At 44.0% G+C, this 21,811-nt stretch overlaps 1 protein-coding gene across 2 annotated transcripts in view; it reads right to left on the reverse strand.

Annotated features, from left to right (window-relative positions):
* MYO3B (myosin IIIB) overlaps positions 1-14,965 on the reverse strand; it is a 474,261-nt gene extending 459,296 nt beyond the window's left edge. The window contains exon 1 of one of the 2 annotated variants that reach the window (XM_070070709.2): positions 14,878-14,965. In XM_070070709.2, coding sequence (XP_069926810.2) covers positions 14,878-14,906 — 29 coding nt within the window. In that variant the 5' untranslated portion in view covers positions 14,907-14,965. Of the gene's footprint in view, positions 1-460; positions 688-14,877 lie in introns of those variants that run through there. The other variant, XM_089328195.1, reaches the window with a different exon arrangement.
* Positions 14,966-21,811: the final 6,846 nt, after the last annotated feature.

Raw genomic sequence — 21,811 nt, forward strand, 5'->3', positions numbered from 1 at the left:
TGAAGAGAGGGGAGACCGTGTGGTGGAAGCACAGCAAGAAGGTAGCCATCTCCAGGCGGAGGAGAGAAGCCTCAGAAGGAACCCAACTCCACTGGCGCCCTGACCTTGGACTTCAGGTCTCCAGACTTGTGAGAAAATACATTTCTGTTAAAGCCGCCCAGTCAGGCAAATGGAGCAGACTGCTATGCCTTCATATTATAAACAAAGAACCTGAAGCCCAGGTTGCTGAAATAACTGTTTAGGGACAGTACAGGAATGGGAACCCAGGCCCAGTCCCATGAGCTTTGTTCCAAAAAATGGAATAAAGGAGTCATCTGGTTAACAGTGGTTAGTTCTTTCTGATCTATTGCACCGAATACTGGAATGTTCTCTGGGGCAAACACCCCAACCACATGGAAGCTAAGTGCCTACAGACCTCCTAAACAGCCAGCTCCCACCCACTAAAACAAAAATGACTCACCCAGAGGGATTCATTTACAGTCGGTGCCAGGGATGGGTGAGCGGAAGGCGACCCAGTCAAGTTCCGCTGCCTTGTCCATCGTGTAGCATCTGGGCGTCCACAGACAAGGTTAAATAAAGGCGCCGCCTAACAGATGCATTACTAACAGGGTTGCTTGTCTCCTCTCTTTCAAATCAATACCTGACTCTATGAACTCTGACAACTGACTCAACAGTCAGCTCCAACAGCGGCTGTTTATACGGGCTTTTAAAGGTAGTGATAATCTGATCCAGGGAGGCGTCTGCTGCAGCCCTCCGACAGCTGAAAAGCCGCTCCTGGACAGAAAGCTAACCTCCAGTGTGGACTGCGCTTCTGCCTACGTGTGGATTCGGCGCATGGCAGAGCTGGGGCCCCATAGAAACGGTCAGGGTTGACCAAACAAAGGACCAGGAGCAGTCTGGAATGACTCCATGCCTTTATTTAAACATGCAATGAAAGAGGAGGCTAGAAAACTCAGGTTACACAAGCTACATTCATTGACAGACACACGGAAACGTGGGTCTGGCCAAAGGTGGTTGATGGCATCTCTTTGTACAAGCGAGGCCCATGTGGTTTGCAAACCAAAACAAAGTTCTGTTGGCCCAGATGTGACTATGTACACAGCTGATCTAAGATAAGACTTGATAAACACTCTGTTTTTGCACATAGTATTATTACATAAGTCAGTACCACAAATGGATTTCCTATCAAAGTTACTGTACTCTAAGAGCAAGATTATGATGTCCCCCATATTCCTGTGGCAGCCAAACCATTCTTCTACCAGGAATAGCAACCAAGTTATTAGCAAATCAAAGGAGCATTATCCAAGAAAGATAGTCCTGTTCAGTAAAAACAAGTGACAGAAGGGTTGAGGGGGGTTGTCATTATGGTACAAATAGCTAAACCACCTGCAATGCCAGCATCCCATATGGGCACCAGTTCAAGTCCCAGCTGCTCCGTTCCAATTTGGCTCCCTTCTAATGCTAATGGGAAAGCAGCAGAAGATGGCCCAAGGACCTGGGCTCCTGCACCCACACGAGACACCTGAAAGAAGCTCCTGGCTTCAGCCTGGAATGGCCTTGGCTATTGCGGCCATTTGGAGAGTGAACCAGTGGATGGAAGATCTCTTTCTCTCTAATTCCATCTTTCTTTCTTTCTTTTTTTTTTTTTAAACATTTATTTGTTTATTTGAAAGGCACAGTTAGAGAGGCAGATGCAGAGAGAAAGAGAGAGAGAGAGAAAGACAGGTCTTCCATTTGTTGGTTCACTCCCTAGATGGCCACAATGGCGAGAGCTGTGCCAACCCAAAGCCAGGAGCCAGGAGCTTCTTCCAGGTCTCCTGCATGGGTGCAGGGGGCCCAAGGACTTGGGCCATCTTCTACTGCTTTCCCAGGCCATAGCAGAGAGCTGGATCAGAAGTGGAGCAGCTGGGACTAGAACCGGTACCCATATGGGATGCTGGCACTGTAGGCAGCGGCTTTCCCTGCTATGCCACAGCACCAGCCCAGCTCTGCCTTTCAAATGAATAAATAAAAAGCAAGAAGAGTTAAGGAACTATTTTTATATCTTTGTCACTTATCACTGTCCTTCAAATACTTCTCTTTACTTAACCCACTGTCATAGACAGACAGATAGGGGGTTGGCGACACACAGACTGATTTAGTAAAAGACTCTATCCTTGTGGTAAAATAGTACCTGAGAAAGAAACAACTGTCTTTTTCTTGTCTGATTTCTTTTGGTCTTTTTAGAAGGCAAACTCCTAAAGGTCAGAGGCTCTACCTCTGTGGTGGCTGAGAAGCTGGCGCTAAATAATATCCTCTCTGCTAACAAGAACAAATTCACTGAACATGACGACCTCTGTTTGTGATTAACCCCCAGAGAGCAGCTCTGCTCCAGATCCCCGTGACCACAGGCACCACTCTGTGAGTGAACAGTTTCACATATGGTGGTGAACTGATAGCACGGCCGCTGCTCTATCTCAGTCAGGATGGAGTATCTAAATGCATCCTTAGCAGTTTTGGCTTCAGCTATCTGAAGAGGATATAATTTTAAAAATAAGCCGTGAAATATCCTACGATTAGGTTTGCTCAAAAGATCGCACCGTAGATTTGGATTCCATAGATTTCTTACATCATCAAGAGAGAAGGTCAGGACTTGTGCCTCCTGATGGAAGAACACCTCACTACCTAAAAAACAGCATAGCCAAAACATCAGACTGGACCCTGACCAAGCAAAGGACAGGGCAACACGTTAACCACCACCACGGAGGTGTTTAACAAGGAAAATCTAGGCTGTAAGAACCTCAGCCAGACAAACAATCCAACTTCTTCAAGCAAATAAACTGCTACCAAAAATAAATTGAAAATGATAGCCTCAGGATTTAAAGAAGATTAAAATGCATATCAAATGTGTGCATGGCTTTGCATGAAGAAGCTGCAAGCACAACATTTATGAGATCATGAGAACACTGACTCATGATTGGAAGATACTAGGGAAGCACTGCTAGTTACGGCTGATTTGTGATGATTGCACTCAGGGCTGTGTTTCTGAAAAGGGTCCCTTACCTTATAGCAACACACTGTAATATTTATGGATGAAATGATATGATGTCTGGAATTACACAAGGAGAGGAGCAAATAAGAAAATATGAGTTACTGATTTTATCCAGATTCACTGTGTTCCAAGCAAAGCAGGATAAAACAACAGAATTTTAACTCAATATAGCCCAGCTTATCTCATTTCCTAGGGCACAAGTATGCATCTTGGCTAAGCTGCTTTCTAGTACCCAAGGAGTGTTGGTTGTTCCTATTAATGCTTCTTGGTGAGCTGTAGCTTCCTTTACGTCATTTTGTACTGGACTTATATTTTCCCAGCTTACTACTTGAGATTTCAGTAAATATAAAATCTATATTTATTGCTTGGGGTCACCAGCAATGTGGTAATAGCAGAACTAACAGCATTCATAAGAAAAGTTGGGGAAGCATCTGTGTCTTTTTTATAGAAGAGCCTTTATTTTAACAATATTTTGCCTCCTACTGAATAACAAGGATCTGGTATGAGAATTAAAAATCAAAATAGGAAGAAGAAATAACTGAGCTTTATATTTCTACCTGGAGATGTTGGTAACAGAATGTTTCTTTAGCTTAACTGTGAAAATACCCAGTTGTTGATCATTCAATAAATGTTTCTCTGCATAGAAAAAAAAAAAAAGGAAAAGGCATATGTGAAACAAGACTGACCCTGGGGTTATTATTGAAGCTGAGTATACAGGACTACATGATTATATCGTTTATTTTTGTTTCTAAATTTCTATGAAAAACAATTTTTGAAAAATATGTGTACTTAATTTATGTCAATATATGAAGGGACTTAAAAAAGTCTGTAGAAAAATGGAATTGACACAGAAGTTTGGGGGTGGGTGTTTCGCACAGCAGCTGAGTCACCGCTTGGGAAGTACACATCCCATATCAGACTCCCTGGCTTCATGTCTTGGCTTCATGTCCAATCCAGTTTCCACCAGTGCACACCCTGGGAGGCAGCAGGTGACAGCTCAAGTAGTTGGGTCCTGGCCAGCTACATGGGAGACCTATATGGAGTTTCAGGCTCTGCGCCTTGGCCTGGCCCAGCCCCAGCTGTTGTGAGCATTGAGAGAGTGAACCTTCAGATGGAACTCTGTTCTTCCCATCCCCTGCCTCTATCCCTCAAATAAAATAATTTTTTCCTAAAATATAAGCTTATCTTGCTACAAAAAAATTGAAATTCATGCATAGTTTCCTCATAATACATATTTTCTGTGCACTCTTTTGAAGGTCTGGATATGGAGCCAGGATAGGAAGGGAGCCAGCCAGCCGGCCAGGAAATCAAAGAGCTGGAAGATCATCTTCTCCAGTTTCTGTCTCTAGCCCTGCATCCTACCTCTACCCCCTTACACATCAATCCAGCACCCTGACTTTCCCACGAGGCACCTGAGCCTTCTACACAATAAAGAAAAGGACACCATGAATGCGTGCAAGCTGAGTTCCAATGGAGATGCCATGAAAACTTACCCAGAGGACATCACACACACTGAACTCCACCCAAACTCCATTCCATTTCTATATTCAATTAGGGCATTAGCCCGTACCCAATAAAGGGAACCGCTAAACTGGGGGACTGTCTCTCTTGCCCTCTCAGGAATAGCATCTCTGCTCATGGGGACCTGAATATGTCTTCACTCTCTCACTAGAAGTAAATCCTGCTCCCATTATTGCACCGTACTTATATCTCTGCTTTGCATTATCTCATGCAAGGCCAACAGCCTGTACTAAACAAGCCAGTAAACACATTCTCACCACTGCCCCTTGAATATTCTGACGTGCATACTCATGGTGGATGCTACTTCCTGGAAGTATTCGCCCCTGCTACCCTGAGATCATTGGAAGCCTCAAAGTGGACACTTCACACCAGAAAACAGTGCACCACTAATGTAAGACCAATGCAACCCCTGCAGACTGTACTCCTGCTTCTCTCCCTCTGCGGGGGAGAATCTGAGTGAAAAGGCAGAATGCTTCAGCACCCACAGTCTTATCAGAAAGTCACCTTCCTATCGTCCTCTCACCTACTGAGGCACAGGCCGACCCCCACTGTGGCTGATGTCCCAGCCCAAACTGTAGCCCAGTGCAGAGCAGTAGTTAGGGAAAGCTAATGAACCGCTGAATGGCATAAGGAAAATCAATAGTCAGAAGAATGCAAGTGACCTTCTGCCCGCCTGATCCCTGTGTTTGCGATCTGCAGGAGGAAAAGGAAAGCATATCAATACGTAGAACAAAAGGACTCATCACCACCCAGCCTTGCTCTCATCTCATCGCTGAAAAGCAGCTGCCCAAGGTGAGACAGAGTCCCACTGGAGACAGAAACATGCACTACCCAGCTGGGTGGGCTGCCCCTAAGCAGCCTGGGAAAGGCAAGGGAGGGAAATGAATGGTGCAAGGTGAGCCTTGGCTTTAGCAGTAAAAGGAATTCAAGAAACAAATTTCACATGGTACCCTTAACGCTGAGGTGTTTAGTGGAGAAGGAAAAACAACTAACTCAAAGGAGAAAGACGGCCTGCTCATTCACCGGTGCCTTCCCAAGGCCCTGGAGAGCGGGTCTCCTACACGGGCTGGAAAGGGACCCCGCCAGGACTCAGCAAGCACGTAACACGCTCGCTCGGGCAGACGGCTGTCTACATCCCACGGCTACTTCCTTCCTGCATTCTTTCCACATCCCCTCTTTGGGTTACTGCAAAACTAAACTTGTTCCAGGCTGATTGTACCCCAACTTCCCTTCTTTCAATGCCAGGTAACAAATTAGCCAAAAGTACCATAAAATATCATGTACACATTCAGTAAGTGGGTCTGAAATGGCAGTTGTATTCAAACGACACTCGGTTCTATGGGAAATAGAAGAAGTGACTAAATCCTGCTCTGGAGGTTCCAGATTTGTCAGAAAATCTTTCTGACTTTGGAGATGAGACAGCAGACTGCAGTCGGGTAGCTCTTTTCTCTAAAAGCAAACCAATGCACAACACTGACAAAAACTTGCAATTCAGCAGACAAAACAAAATACGCCAGCAGTAAACAAATGAAGAGGGGACATAACTTCAACTGAAGTCCTTGAAAAGCAGCCTTCAGGGAAAGCGAGAGATGGGAGATTCGGGAATCAAGGTTGGTGGTCTCAGATCAGCTCTCCCTTCCCTCGGTGTGGTGGGGTTTTGGAGAGAATGAAATTCTGGGCAATGTCAGCAACGCTGCCCATTTAGAGAGAAGCCGATAGAGAAGGTGAGTTAGCAGGGAACTGCTTCCTGGCTCATGCACTCATTCAATAGGAACTTCACATTTCATACACATCATTCAACAGTAGGCTTTTATAAGTAGAAAAAAATTGGGCTCTATTGTAAAACAAGGAACATTTCCAATGCCAGGCAGTCAAAGCTGCCTCCTACCAGGTGGAATGACTCCAGCAGAACACCTGAAGTAACATTTCAGAAAAAAACTGCAAAGCTGACAGCCATCAACCACGGCTGCCTCAATGTCCAACACCATACATCTGAGGTGAGGGGGATGCGAATGGGTCTCAGACAGCAGATATTCCCTGGGAAATGATTGGCCATCAATTCAGACAAAGTAGTTTTCAGGTAAAAAAGGCACAGGAACATATACATACACCAAAACAAAAACCAGCCAAATAAAACAGAACACAGGCTCAGATTTCTCTCCACACTATTGATCAATAGCAGAAAAATATATGTAAGCCACGTGTCAAAAATTCAGTGTGGGAGGGTATAAGTTATATTTTTATATTTAGCCAAATTGTTGTTCAAGTATAAAACAACAACAGAGACTTTCAGAAATGCAAGCACTCAATGACTCCATGAGTCTTTCCTGGGGAAAAAAAATCACTTAGGTCCAAAATCCAGCAAGAGATAAATGTGGAGCTCTAGCAACAAGTCTGGAAGAACTGAAGCTATTTCTGTTTAGAAGTAGCACTAATTACCAGTGTGTAGTGCATTTATAGGAGGGAAGTATTATATGTTTCAACAACAATAATAATAATAATAATAATAATAAACCAACAGCTTGAGGAGAGAGAGGAAAAAACAGAATTTCTTCACATTTCTTTAGTTTTTAAGATGACAGAGCAAGAAGTTGAGCTCTAATGATCCTATCTGAAATGCTTAAGTTAACCAAGCAAAATGACAAGATTAATAAATAGGAAAAATGTGTATATTAATTATCTATTTCAGCTAACAGTTAACAGATAATTGACAAATTGATCCAGTATGAAACCACCATTTAAAGTTGTGAAGGGTCTCTAAAAGGGGACAAGTGTTTGGTACAGCAGTTAAGATACCCATTTCCCACAGAGGGCCCAGGTTCAAGTTCCAGCTCCACTTCCAATTCCAGCTTCCTGCTAACGTGCACACTGGGAGGCAGCAGGTGATGTATTTACATGGATCCATGCCACCCATGTGAAAGATCCAAATTGGGTTTTAGACTCTTCACTTTGGCCTGGTCTAGTACTAGCTGTTGCAGGCATTTGGGGAGGAAAACAGCAGATGGAGATCTATCTCTGTCTCTGTCACTTTCTCTCTACATAAGTAAGAAAAATTAATAAAAAAAAGAATTCTCAGGGCCAGCACTGTGGTATAGTAGGTTAAACCTCTGCCTGCAGTGCCGGAATCCCATACGGGTGCCAGTTCAAGTCCCAGCTGCTCCACTTCTGATTCAGTGCCCTGCTGATGGCCTGGGAAAGCAACAGAAGATGGCCCAGCTGCTTGGGCCCCTGCACCTGTGTGGGAGACCTCGAAGAAGCTCCTGGCTCCAGATCAGCCTGGTTCTGGCCATTGCAGCCATTTGGGTAGTGAACAAGCAAATGGAAGACCTCTCTCTCTCTCTTCCTCTGTCTGTAACTTTGCCTCTCAAGTAAATTAAAAAAAAAAATTTTTTTTCTCTAGAAGGCCTAAAAATATATTATAAATATTTACAAAGAGGTTTCACTTAAGTTTTATTATTTTAAAGGGTGGCAGGGACCTGACTACTTGAGCCATGATCTGCTGCTTCCCAGAGGACACATCAGCAGAACGCTGGAATGGAATTAGAGCCAGGACTTGAACCCAGGCACCCAGATATGGGATGCAGGCATTCCAGGCAGCATCTTAACTGCTGCGCCAAATATACACCTAAGATGACAAATCTTTGACATTATTACACATCAAAAAAAAAAAAAACACAAAGAGGTATATATACACAAATCAAAGAAAAGACAATCAATCCATGGGTAAGAGACAGGGGCGGAGGGGAAGCAGGAGCAAGAGCGAAAAAGCACTAAGTGGAAAATATTCATTAAAAGCACTAAGATAAAAATAACTATTATATCAATAAACATGAAAGTATTTAAAGTCAGCATATAGAAAAAAACTCTACAGATTCACACCAAAAACAAATTTTCTAGTCTCTATGATTCGGAAAGTTTAAAAGTTAAAAAAAAAGTCAAAGATAAATCAGGTAAATGGTAACAAAATAACAAAAATAGTCATCAATATCAGAAAAGAGCCAATTAAAAACTATTAAAGAACATGGGGGGTTATTACCTTCAACAGTAATCAAGCCATTACTAGGCACAAAGTACTATTCTACATATTGCTAGAAGATACATTTTAAATTGATGAGTTTTTAAGTATTACAATTTTTTAGCACCAAAAAAGTATCAAAATTCATAAACATACAACCTTCTAAAAGAAATCAATAAAACAGACATCATCATCCATCACAGAACAAGGTAACAAAAACAATATGTATAACATTATAAATTGAGGCCGGCGTTGTGGCTTACTTGGTTAATCCTCCGCCTGTGGCACCAGCATCCCATATGGGCGCCAGGTTCTAGTCCTGGTTGCTCCTCTTCCAGTCTAGCTCTCTGTTGTGACCCAGGAGGGCAGTGGAGGATGACCCAAGTGCTTGGGCCCTGCACCCACATGGGAGACCAGGAGGAAGCACCTGGCTCCTGGCTTCAGATCAGCACAGTGCCGGCTGTAGCAGCCATTTGGGGGGTGAACCAACAGAAGAAAGACCTTTCTCTCTGTCTCTCTCTCACTGTCTAACTCTATCTGTCAAATAAAAAAAAATTATTAAAAAATTATAAATTAACCCAGTGGCTGTATAACAGGGTAAATTTAACATTAAACTTTTAAGGTTATTTTGGGATTTTTTTTATTAAAGATTTACTTATTTGAAAGTGAGAAATCTTCCTCTGCTGGTTCACTCACAAATAGCCCACAGCTGCATCGAGAGACCAGGCTGAAGCCAACATCCAGAAGCCAGGAACTCTCCCAGGTCTCCTATGGAACCTAAGTGCTTGGGCCGTCTTCTGCCACCTCCCTGGCACATTAGCAGGGAGCTAGATTGGAAGCAGAGTAGCCAAGACTCAAACCAGGTACTCTGATATGTCATGTGGACAATCCAAGTGACAGCTACCTACTGTGTCACAACACCAGCCCTTGATAGAATATTTTACTTTTAAAGATAGGGGCAGACATTGGCCTAGCAGTTAAGACACCAGGTTAGAGCCGGCGCCATGGCTCAATAGGCTAATCCTCCACCTTGCGGCGCCGGCACACCGGGTTCTAGTCCCGGTTGGGGCGCCGGATTCTGTCCCGGTTGCCCCTCTTCCAGGCCAGCTCTCTGCTATGGCCAGGGAGTGCAGTGGAGGATGGCCCAGGTGCTTGGGCCCTGCACCCCATGGGAGACCAGGAAAAGCACCTGGATCCTGGCTCCTGCCATCGGATCAGCGCGGTGCGCCGGCTGCAGCGGCGGCCATTGGAGGGTGAACCAACGGCAAAAGGAAGACCTTTCTCTCTCTGTCTCTCTCTCTCACTGTCCACTCTGCCTGTCAAAAAAAAAAAAAAAAAAAAAAAAAAGACACCAGGTTAAAAAGTCCACATCGCGGGGGCCAGCGCCATGGCTCATTTGGTTAATCCTCCACCTGCAGCGCCGGCATCCCATATGGGTGCCAGGTTCTAGTCCTGGTTGCTCCTCTTCTAGTCTAGCTCTCTGCTGTAGCCCAGGAGGGCAGTGGAGGATGGCCCAGGTGCTTGGGCCCTGCACCCACAAGGGAGACCAGGAGGAAGTGCCTGGCTCCTGGCTTCGGATCAGCACAGTGCTGGCCATGGCAGCCATTTGGGGAGTGAACAAATGGAAGGAAGACCTTTCTCTCTGTCTCTCTCACTGCCTGTAACTCTACCTGTCAAATATAAATAAACAAATAATAATAAAAAGTCCACATCTCATATCAGAGTGCCTAAGTTCAAGTCCCAGCCCAGCTCTTGACTCCAGGTTTGCTACCACAGACCCTGTGAGGCAGTGTGATATGACTCTGCCACCCACATGGGAGATATGGATTGAGTTCCTGGCTCTTCCCCCGCCCCCCCGCCCCAAGAAAGAATACATTAGGCTACAAAGTAAAACCTCAATATGTTCAAGGAAAATTGAATTTTAGAACAATTTTCCCTGAGCACACTGTAATAAAACTAAATATTAATAAAAAGAAATGGAGCCAGCGTTGTAGCATAGCAAGTTAAGCCACTACTTGGGATGCCAGCATCCCATTCGAGTGTCAGTTCAAGATCCAGCTGCTCTACTTCTGATCCAGCTCCCTGCTAATTCACCTGGGAAAATAGCAGAAGATGAGCCAAGTGCTTGGGCCCCTGCACCCATGTGGGAAACCCAGCAGAATCTCCGAGCTCCTGGCTTTGTGGTAATTGGGGTATTGAACCAATGGATGGAAGATCTCTCTGTCTCTCCTTCTTTTTCTATAACTTTACCTATCAAATAAATAAAACTAAATCTTTGGGGGGAAAATAGAAGAGGGGACAGCACTGTGGCATTATGGGTAAAACCACCACCTGCAGTGCTGGCATCCCATATGGCCACTGGTTTGAGTTTTGGCTGCATCACTTTTGATCCAGCTCCCTACTGGTGTGCCTGAGGGATCAGTGGAAGACTGTCCAAGTCCTTGAGCCCTACCCCCATACCAAAATGGGAGACCCAGAAGAAGTTCCGGATTCCTGGCTTCAGATTGGCCCAGCTCCAGTTGTTGTGACCATTTGGGGAGTGAACCAGCAGATGACAGATCTCTTACTTTCTCTGCCTCTGCCTCTCTAACTCTGTCTTTCAAATAAATACATAAATCTTTAAAAAAAGAAAAAGAAAAAAAAACAGCTACCTGAAAATTTTCTCAGCTCTTGATTGAAAGGAAAAAGTCAAAACTGAAATTATAAAGTACTTGCATATAAAAAATAATAATGTTAAAGATAGTACTTCAAAAAACTTCTGAAGCTGGGCTCAAGAGAAAAACCTTATAATGTTAAACATTTTATTAAGAAAATAATATCAAATAAAATATCTATTCAAGAGTTTGATAAAGTATGATAGTTCATCTAGAAAATCACATGAAAATTACGAAAAAAGAATTAAGGAACATAATCTCATCAGATATTAAGACATATTATAGTTACAGTAATAATAACATTATGCTACACTGGATAGAATACAGAATCCAAAAGTAGGCTCAAATACATAAAGAAACAGGGTTTATAATAAGGATTATATTTCAAACCAATAGGCAAAAGATGAATTAAATAATATCACTCAATAAATAGTGCTGGCTTAATTTGCTGGCTGTTTAGCAAAACACTTAAGCTAGATCACTATCTCATTCCTTGCACCAAAATGGATTAAAATGTATCAAAAAAAATTTCAAGGGGTGGGTGTTTGGTTTAGAAATGAGATGCCAGTTAGGACTTCCACATCTCATATTGGAGTTACCGACTTCAATGTCTGGCTCCAGCTCCTAACCCCAGTTAAGAGTGCCTAATGCGGATCCTGGGGGGCGGCAGTGACAGCTTAAGTATTTGAGCTCCTGTAATCCATGTGGGAAACCTGGTTTGAGTTCCCAGCTCCTGGTTTCAACCTCAACCCTGTCTCAGCCATGTAGACATTTGGTGAGTGGACCTGCAGATGGCAGCTCTCTGTGTCTCAAGTAAAAAAAAGTTTCTTTAATTTTGATAGGTAAATTTATTATAATCTTAGCATAGGTAAAGGATCTTTCCAAGCACAATCTAAAACCCAAAAGCCAAAAGAAAAAAAACATGGGTAACATACTTGCATACAACTAGAAAAATAACAAATTTTTAAGAACATTTTTCCAAAAACTAACTAGAAAAAAATATTTACATCATTAATTAATTTTCTTACTTTGTCAGAAGTATATATAATAAAACTCAATGGAGTAAGAAATTAAAATGTGCTATATACACAGAAAAGGAACTATATCTCACTCAGAAATTTGGAAGTACAAACCCAAACCCCAAGCTATTATTTATCTCCTATCAGACTGACAAGATTGTTAAAGTTTCATAACAATGTTGGGAAGGATCTAGAAAAATAAGCACTCAACGACAACATGAGAGAGAGTGTGAATTAGCACAATCTTTTTGAGGGTTAATCAATTATCTATCAAATGCCCACCCTTGGGTCTCCATAATTCTACTAAAAAGCATTTACTCTATGGATATAATCAAAGTCATACTTAAATTCATTATATTAACAGATAATAAAAGAAAAATCATTAATCATCTCAATAAATGCAGAAAAAGCAATTTAAAAAGTAAATCTCTTTTGAGGATTAAAAAAACACAATCTCTCAATAGACTAGAAATAGAAGGGAATTTCTTCAAACTAATACAGCTATGTAGGAAAAACCTAGAGTTAACATCACATTAGAGCCAACATCATTTAACCCACTTAACTGAATTGTTCACTTTAAGATCAGGAACAAGGCAAGGATATCTGCTCTCATTACTTCTATTCAATATAGTGGTGAAGCCAGTACAATCATGCAAGAAAAATAAATTAAAATCATCTGGGGCAGGCACTGTGGCACAGGTGAAGCCACCACTTGGGACACCTACCTCCCATATTGAAGTGCCTGGGATCAAGTCCCACCTTCATTTCCAATCCAGCTCCCCGCTAATGCATTTGAGAGGCAACAGATGCTAGCTCACGTGGTTTCCTGCCACCCACATGGGAAACCTGGATGGAGTTCCTGGCTCCTGGCTTTGGCCTGGGTCAGCCCTGGCTGTTGTGGGCATTTGGGAAGTGAAACAGCAGATGGAAGATCTCTCTCTCTCTTGCTCTTTTAAATAAATACTTAAAAAATAAAAAAGCACCCACATTGAAGAGGAAGACATATATGGAATTTATCGGTAGATGCTATGATCATCTATATAAAAATCTGATGGAATTTACAAAAAAACTACTAGACCTAGTGAATTCATCAGAATTACAAGATCAAGATTTATTATATTTCAATGTACTAAAAAGGAAAACTTTTCAACAGTGCTAAAATGGTATTACAGCAAAATGCAAAGAATAAAAGAATCCCTGTCCTTAAGCCACATATAAAATTTTTTTAATTTAACTTTTATTTAATGAATATAAATTTCCAAAGTACAGCTTATGGATTACAATAAGCCACATATAAAATTAACATGAAATTAGTCATAGAAAAATATAAGAACTAAAATTCTTTACACCTGGGAGATAGATACAAAAGGACTCTTCAAAGAGTTCACAGAAAATGTATGTCACAAAAAAACTATATTTGCACTTTAAACATTTCTGAACCAAAATAAACATCTTTTAATTCCATTTTTCCATACAATTTTTGTCATCCCCTCATACAAGGATGTTCAACTGAAGCATGGGTTTCAATAGAAAAACAGACACAACCAAAAGATCCATCATGGGACAATTATCACTAAGTCATAATTAAATAAAGTGAAATACCATGTAACCTCTAAAAGGAAGGTAGGGATAGGCACTGTGGTGCAGATGTTTAAGCTGACACCTGTGACACTTGTCTCCCATATTCCAGTTCAAGCCTCAGCTTCTCCATTTCTGATCTAGCTCCCTGCTAGTGCACCTGGGAGGCAGCAGACGATGGTTCAACTACTTGGGTCCCTGTCACCCATGTGGGAGACCAAGATGGAGTTCCAGGCTCCTGGCTTCAGCCTGGCCTAGCCCCAGCCTTTGGGGCCATGGTGAACCAACAGATGGAAAAGCTGATCTCTCTTCCTCTCCTTCTCTCCCCCACACTGCATTTTAAATAAATAAATTTTAAAGTAAACTTTATGTCAACTAATATGGAAAAAATAAGTATACAATTATGGTTTCCACAAAAAGTAGGGATGATAACTTTTGTGTCAGTAAAAATGCTATTGACATTGATAGCCATTTTAAGTGTATATTTATATGTGTATATTTCTTTTAGGTATGTGAGAATCTTTACTTTTTTCCAGATGCCTACTTCAACTTTAGGGAGAGATCCCAGGAGTCACAGAGGTTGCAAAAGGGGGAAATTATTACAATTTAAAAATATTTGAGCCCTTCTACACTAGCCCTATTTTTGCTGGTACACACACTATTCTATTTTGAACAATAAATAAGAGATCTCTAAAGAGGACACTGTTCATGTCCGACACGTGCAGCGGTCATCAGAGATCAGACCCCAGGTGAAGCCGGGAAGCCCTAAGAAGCAGACAACAAAGAAGCAAGGAACTCAAAGGATCCCCCAGGCAAGCCAGAGCGGTCTGGAAAGCAGGTTCAATACAGAGTCCACACGCAGGCCCTCCAAGAGCTACTCAGCTTTGTTGTCTCTCGTGGAACGCCATGAAATTTCCTCCCGTGTTCTCTTAAGAAACTCCTCTATTCAGCCGCTGAGTTCTCACCAGCTGGTTTTAGCTCCTTAACGATCCCAAGTGGGCCTGGCCCGAACCCTGGCTGAATTCCCTTAGTCCCTAGTGGAGATATGTGCAGACTTACCTTGTTGAAAGTGAAGCCGTCTGTGGCATGTGCCCTGTGAACTCCTGTGGTTAGTCAAGCCTAGCGAGGATGATTTAAATAGAAACCTGTCCGGCAACATTTTATACTTGAAATAAAATTGATAATGAAGATTTCCATTTCTGAGTGTGCCACTCAGAATAGTTTTTCTAGATGTTGTGTTAGAGGTGAATAAAAAATCATATAAAGAGAAGCTGGTGCTGTGGCATAGTGGGTAAAGCCTGCACTGCAGGCCCATATGGGTGCTGGTTGGAGACTCAGCTGCTCCACTTCCAATCCAGCTCCCTACTAATGCACCTGGGAAAGCAACAGAAGATGGCCCAAGTCCTTGGGCCCCTGCACCCGAATGGGAGACCCGGAAGCTCTTGGCTCCAGAATTCAGATCGGCACAGCTCCAGCTGTTGCTGCCATTTGGGGAATGAACCAATGGATGGAAGACCTCTCTCTCTCTCTCTCTCTTCCTCTCCCTCTGCCTCTCTGTAACTCTGCCCTTCAAATAAGTAAATCTTAAAAAAAAATCATTGAAAGATACATTCAAACTGAATGATAGCTTTAGAAAGAAATCATAAAGCAGTGAAAATTTATACAAATAAATGCCCAGATACATAAAATAAGAAAACTTGTACAAGTATGAACAAAGTAGAGAACTCTAATATATAAAGGAGCACACAATATGATAGTTAAGACGGAAGAGTAGTAAGTGGCTTTGCCCCAAAAACCTATGTGCACACACCCACATCAGCCTATTCAGGTACAGCCCAATAGTCACCTCCAGTAGGGGTTTACCTACTAGAGCAAACCTTCTCCTTACGGGTCTACTGATCACGTATTCCGTACTAGCAGTTACCACATGGCTTGACGTTTATTCATTCATTCATTCATTGGCCTTTTCCACCAATGAGTTATTTGAGATCAAAGGCCAAGACTGAGTAACTTTTTTTGCTCCATAGGCAAATATCAATTATATAAGTACAAGAATAAAAATCAGAGCTTTAAAAACCAATGACGTTTTTAAAATTTAATTTGAGAGATGGAGTGTGCTCCCATCTGATGGTCAATTCCCAAATGTTTAGAATGGCCCCTGGCCACAGCTGCAGCTGGGAACCAGGAACTCAATCCAGGTCTCCCACATGGATGGCAGGAACCCAACTACTTGAGCCATCATTACTGCCTATCAGAGTATACATTAGCAGAAGGCTAGGATCAGGAGCCAGAGTTGGGTAACAAACCCAGGTACTGTTGTGGGAAGCTGGTGCCTTAATCAACATCTTAACTATTTAGCCAAATGCCTGCCCTTGACAGACTTTTTAAATTTAAAAACAAAGTAGGTCTCTATAGAACACTAAAGGAGAAGAAGGAAATAAAAGAAGAAAATTATCACAACACTTAGAATATTCTACCATCCAAATATACTAACTCCTAACTGTAAACATCTCTGCAGACACACACACACACACACACACACACACACAATGTATAGCTATGTTGGCATATTCCGCAAGGTAGAAGATCCAGTTTTTAACCCAATTACCCCATTAATTCCTTTCTTTTTGTTATTTTAAAAAATTATCTACTTGAAAGGTAGAGAGAGAGACAGAGAGACAGAGGTTGATTTTCCATCTGCTGGTTCACTCTTCAAATGGCTGCAAAAGCCAAAGCTGGGCCACTCTGAAGTCAGGAGCCAGAAATTCTATCCTGGTCTCTCAACATGGGAGGCAGTGGCCCAAGCACTTGGGCCATCTTCTGTTGCCTTCCCAGGCCATTAGCAGGAAGCTGGATCAGAATAGGAGTAACCGGGACTTGAAACAGTACTCTGGATACAGGATGCTGGCATTCCAAATTGCAGTTTAACCTACTGCACCACAACGTTAACCCCTCTTTTAAGAGCTTCCATCAGTCATGAAACATGACACACTTGCTCAATCCTTGTCCTCGTCGTCTACAGTATTAGCCATTGATCACCACTGCCATCTTTCTACAACACTCTCTCCTCTTTGTTTCCTCTACATCTTACTTTTATGGTTTCTATGTCTCATCACTTCCTGTGCCAACTTCCATTCTCCACATAAAGATGGACATTCAACCAAAGTCCTGCTGTAAGTCCTCCACTTGCCTTCCAAGTGTCTGATCTACACCAAAGCTTTTAAGCTATCTGTCTTGGCTGGTGCCGGTGACTCCCTCTCTGCAACTCTATTTCCTCTACTAAGGTTCTAGCCCAGTACAGCTGTGGTTTTGTTTTCCAAGGTTTCAGTTACCTGTGGTCAACTGCAATCCAAAAGCATTAAATTTAGTAACAAACTTATTCCACAATAAGCAATTCCTAAGTTTTAAATTGCATGCCATTCTGAGTAGTGTAATAAAATCCCCCACCATTATGCTCCATCCCTCCTGGAAAGTGAATCATCCTTTTGTCCTGCACAGCCATTCTATACTCACTACCAGCCCAACATCACTTCCAGCCATCTCACATATGAGATTGACTATTGCACTATCAACAAGGCTCATGCTCAAGTAAGCCTTTCATAGCAGCCTAACACCACATCACAATGTCTATACCATTGACCTTGCCCTCTCTCTCATGCAGGCTTTCTACCTGTAGGTGAGGGTGTGGGGAGAATGGTCAGGGTTCAAACCATGCCACCTGCAAACCAGAAGCAAGGATTCCTCCACGTTGCCTAGGCAGCTTGCTCAACTTTGTGCACAGCACTGCACCTGTCAGGAACACAGGGCTCAGCACGCTGTCACTCAGCCAGGAGAGCAGCTCGGAGCCCCAGGGCCCCGTAAGCTCACAGAGCAGGCAGGGAAAGATAAGTGGGCATGGCACTGAGCATTTTTTAAAAAGACTTATTAGAAACTCAGATCAAAGTTATCATCTTCATGGGCTGGTGATAATGCCATTTGTCAGTTTGGCTTCTTTCTCAATATAGCTTCTGTAGATGAAGGCTCCATTTTGCTACTGAAATGTAGATTTCATTAATAGAAATAACCAAACTTTCCAAAAGCCATGAATAACTTGAACAGCGCCCCTGGAAAGAATACATTCTGGAAGCTGCTTCTGCAAGGGTAGGCAACCCAGCCCGGGGCCTTAGAAGGTGGGGGAAATCACTGGGTCTGGCCCAGCCAAGGCAATTGAAGGATGGACTTGAAAAGCCATCAACCTGCAGCCGGCTACTGTTGAAAGCCAAAGCGTGACGTCATAAATATAAAATGGCCCTTTCCCACCCCCGGTAGAGAAACTACTCCAAGGTAATGCCATCTTGGGCTCTATCATAAAGCCAAACAGAAAACAAGCTGGCTTGACCATGGAACGCCACATAGGATGGGAAGGAGAGCTTTCAAATACACAAGATTTCTCAATTCCCTCAAGTTCCAGGTTCCCTCACAACTACGGAGTTAATCAATGAACTCCCCTGGTGCGTGGACATTAAGTTCTGTCAACTCCACTCGAAAAACTCATTCATGACCCAAGCACCTTTTATCACTATCCTCCTCCCAGGGCTACCACAAGCCACCAATGGGCCTTTTTGGGGAAATTAGAGGAAGGCGCTGGAGCTGGCCCTCGGCACCCCTCTGCACCGCAGCCCAGCCGGCCGCCTGGTAGCCCATCGGGTCTGCCCCTGGCCCAAACGCAGCCTCTGTGTTCGGCTCCAGCGTCTGTCCTTGTTCCCGGCCCCACAGGCTACTCGCCGCAGCCCCACTAAAAGGCCCCTTCAGGAAGCTCTGTTAAATGCATAGCACGCGCAGAGTGAGGTCCAGCATCCCCTGCTGTAAGCCACGAGGCCCTGCAGCCCCGGCTGCCATACCAGCTCCTCTCCGACCTCCCCCTCACGCCGCCATGGTGGCCCCTCTTCCCAGTTCACCCAGCGGATTCCAACCCTCACAGTGCCCTCGGCCTGGGGCAGATCCTGACTCCATTCCCTCCAGGGCCCCATAGCAACCTCCTTCTCCGCATTTAGGCGTCTGCTCATGTAGTTCTACCTCCAAGGAAACTTCTGGTGGAGGGATCCGGATCCAGCTAGGATTTCCATCCGGAGGGAGAGGGAACAGCGTGGTGGTGCAGGGGGCTAAGCTGCCCTGGCGGCACCAGCATCCTATATGGGAATGCTCAGCTAGTCCTGGCTACTCTGCTTGTGATCCAGCTCCCTGCTAATGCTCCTGGGAGGAAGCATCAAGTCTTCCATGTGGGAGACCTCTATGGAGTTCCAGGCTCCTGGCCCTGCCCTGGCTGTTCCAGGCATTTGGGGAGTGAGCCAGTAGAAGGAAGTTCTCTTTCTCTAGCTCTGCCTTTTAAATAAATAAATAGATAGATCTTTAAAAAAAAATTAAGGTTAGGGCCCACAGATTTCTAGGGCTGAGGAGGAAGACTGCAGCCAGAGTGGGGAAGTCAGACTCCGGAACCGCCGGGAGCCAGGGGCGGGACTTCCTGTGGAGCTTGTGGGTGGGGTGGGTACTGCCGGACCCCAGCCAAGCAGGGAGCCAATGAAGCCAGGAAAATCCCACGATCCTAACAGAAGGGCTCCCTCCTCCGCGGGGAAGACGATTAAAGAACCAGGCCCAGCTGCTGCTGAAAGGGCTCATAGCCACGCAGCCAGGGTAATTCCAGAACAAGAAAAATGAGGGATTTCTTCCCTAGCGGCGTGGAACCTGCGCTGAGCTGGAAGCCAGAAGACCTGGGATTCAGTGGCAGGCTTGTATTTCTGTGATCCTGGCCAGTTTTCCAAGTCTCTTTGTGACGGGGTTTCCTCATCTGAAAAGTGAGGAGGTTGAGCTAATCACAGGTTTTCCAAAGTTCGCCCCCAGGCACCCTCACTGTGCTTATTCAAACCCAGAACTGCTGACCCCGAACCTCCAGGGCAGAGACCCAGGTGGATCCTCAAGTTTCCTTCTACCACTTTCTATGAATTTCAAATCTTAAACATATACAAATATTGAGAGAGAAAAGAACCGTAACATAATGGGATATATCGAATACCATTCAAACTGTCATGTTACCAGATTGCCCAATCAGTCATATGTTGCAGTCACTAAGGAACAATATATGCCCATAGCTATGACAAATGATTAACTACATGATCAGATTTTTCACTTCCTCACCAAAGCATAGGGAAATCTCAGCTTTAGCTGCCTTAAATCTTCCTGAGTGAAACACATTAAAAAAAAAAAAAACCAACTGCAATTTGCTGATGACTAATGCCCTTGAATTTGGCCTCAAGCTGAGAAATTCTGTGCAGAAATAAAGTGGTTTATAATCCCATGGCTCCGTTCTATTATGAACTGCAGGTGGCAAATCAAGTGGCTATGAAGTGTTTTGTGTGTGTGTGTGTGTGTGTGAGAGAGAGAGAGAGAGAGAGAGAGAGGGAGAGAGAGAGAGAGAATCAGTACCCAAGAAAGATATTTCTCCTGTTCTTTTCATGGGAATTTAACAACTCAGACAGAAGGCAGATGCTCACTGGGAAATCCCAGGAATCCGAGTGATGCCTGACAGGAGCCGGAGGCGTGAGTGGCCGTCACCCCCTTTGCCTGCCCAGCAGGCAGGGCAGAGCACCTGCCCTTTGCAGAAAAGCAATCTAAAGCAAGCACAGGAGGAAGCTGGAAAGAAAATAACCGCAACTCACATCGATGACCTATTTTCTGAATCCGGCTTATGTGAGATTGGATTTTCATTCCTCCAAAAAAACAGCAGAACACTTCAGGCCCAGAAAGTGGTGTCTTGGAGGAGAGCACTGACCAGAATGTATGACACATCGTCACCAAAGGACTTGCATCTGGCCAAGGTCCCAAGGGGTACTAACCTCCCACAGCTGTCGTGGGACGGGCTGATAAATGGCCCAATCCCTGGTGGCTTTGCCCTGCTCTTAGCCAAGATTAACAATGATGCTAATTGGTAATGAGTGAGCCTGATCTACTTAGTGTGTCCTCCCGGCACAGGCAGCAGAGCTGTGTATGTGCCCTTTCCGTTTCGGATCTGCCCACCTCTTCTCCTCAAAGCAGCTACTGTCATCAGATCCATTTTCCTGAGCTGCAGAGGCACTGGGGAAAATGCTGTCAGTTTCTGATCTGAATTCCTAAGGAACGAAAAACCCCTGTTCGACAGCATTCAGCAGTACACCCCGGGTTAAGAGGAGAGCGCAGGAAGCAAGGAACAAGAAGCAAGAGCCAGCTTGTTTCCAGGGAGCTGCTTTTCTGGCTGGCCGGCATGGCACAAAGGCCATGAGAAACAGCTGAAGACCGGAGCAGTGTTATGGTTCAAATTAGGCCAGCGCCACCTGTGACACTGGCTTCCCCTATGGGCGCCAGTTTGAGTCCTGGCTGCTCCACTTCCAATCCAGCTCCCTGCAATTGTGCCTGGGAAAGCAGCAGAAGATGGCAGAAGTGCTTGGGCCCCTGCACCCACCTGGGAGACCTGGATGGTGCTCCAGGCTCCGGGCTTTGGCTTGGCCCTGCCCTAGCTATTGTGGGCATTTGAAGAGTAAACCGGCAGATAAAGGTCTTTCTCTCCCTCACCTTCTCTCTCTCTGAATCTTGGGGGGCGGGGGGAGGAAATTGATGACTACAAGACAGCTGGTAGAAAAAGCCGAACAACTCTGGACTCACTGGATCCATGACTTCTGAGGAAGAGTCTGTTCTACCCAGCAACAAGACACCACTGGAAATGAGGCCAGGAACAGTTAAATTTATGAACAAATTTGAAGGAAAAAGTAAAAAGAAGGAAAATCCAGAGATAAGAAACAGGACACAGAGCATGCAGAAAATTGAATGTGACGTAGGGAATAAAAATCTTAACTTCCACTGGACAGCAATGTCCTCTTGGGTCACCATTTACTGTCAAAAAAAATATTAAGAATGGGGATAATGTGTCCCACGTCCCTGCACTCCCTACAGTGTCTGCACATAACGGATGCTCCTATGTTAGTTC

This window comes from Oryctolagus cuniculus, chromosome 3 (assembly GCF_051225735.1).
Source record: "Oryctolagus cuniculus isolate XC-2025 breed Fujian yellow rabbit chromosome 3, ASM5122573v1, whole genome shotgun sequence".
Lineage (NCBI taxonomy): Eukaryota > Metazoa > Chordata > Mammalia > Lagomorpha > Leporidae > Oryctolagus > Oryctolagus cuniculus.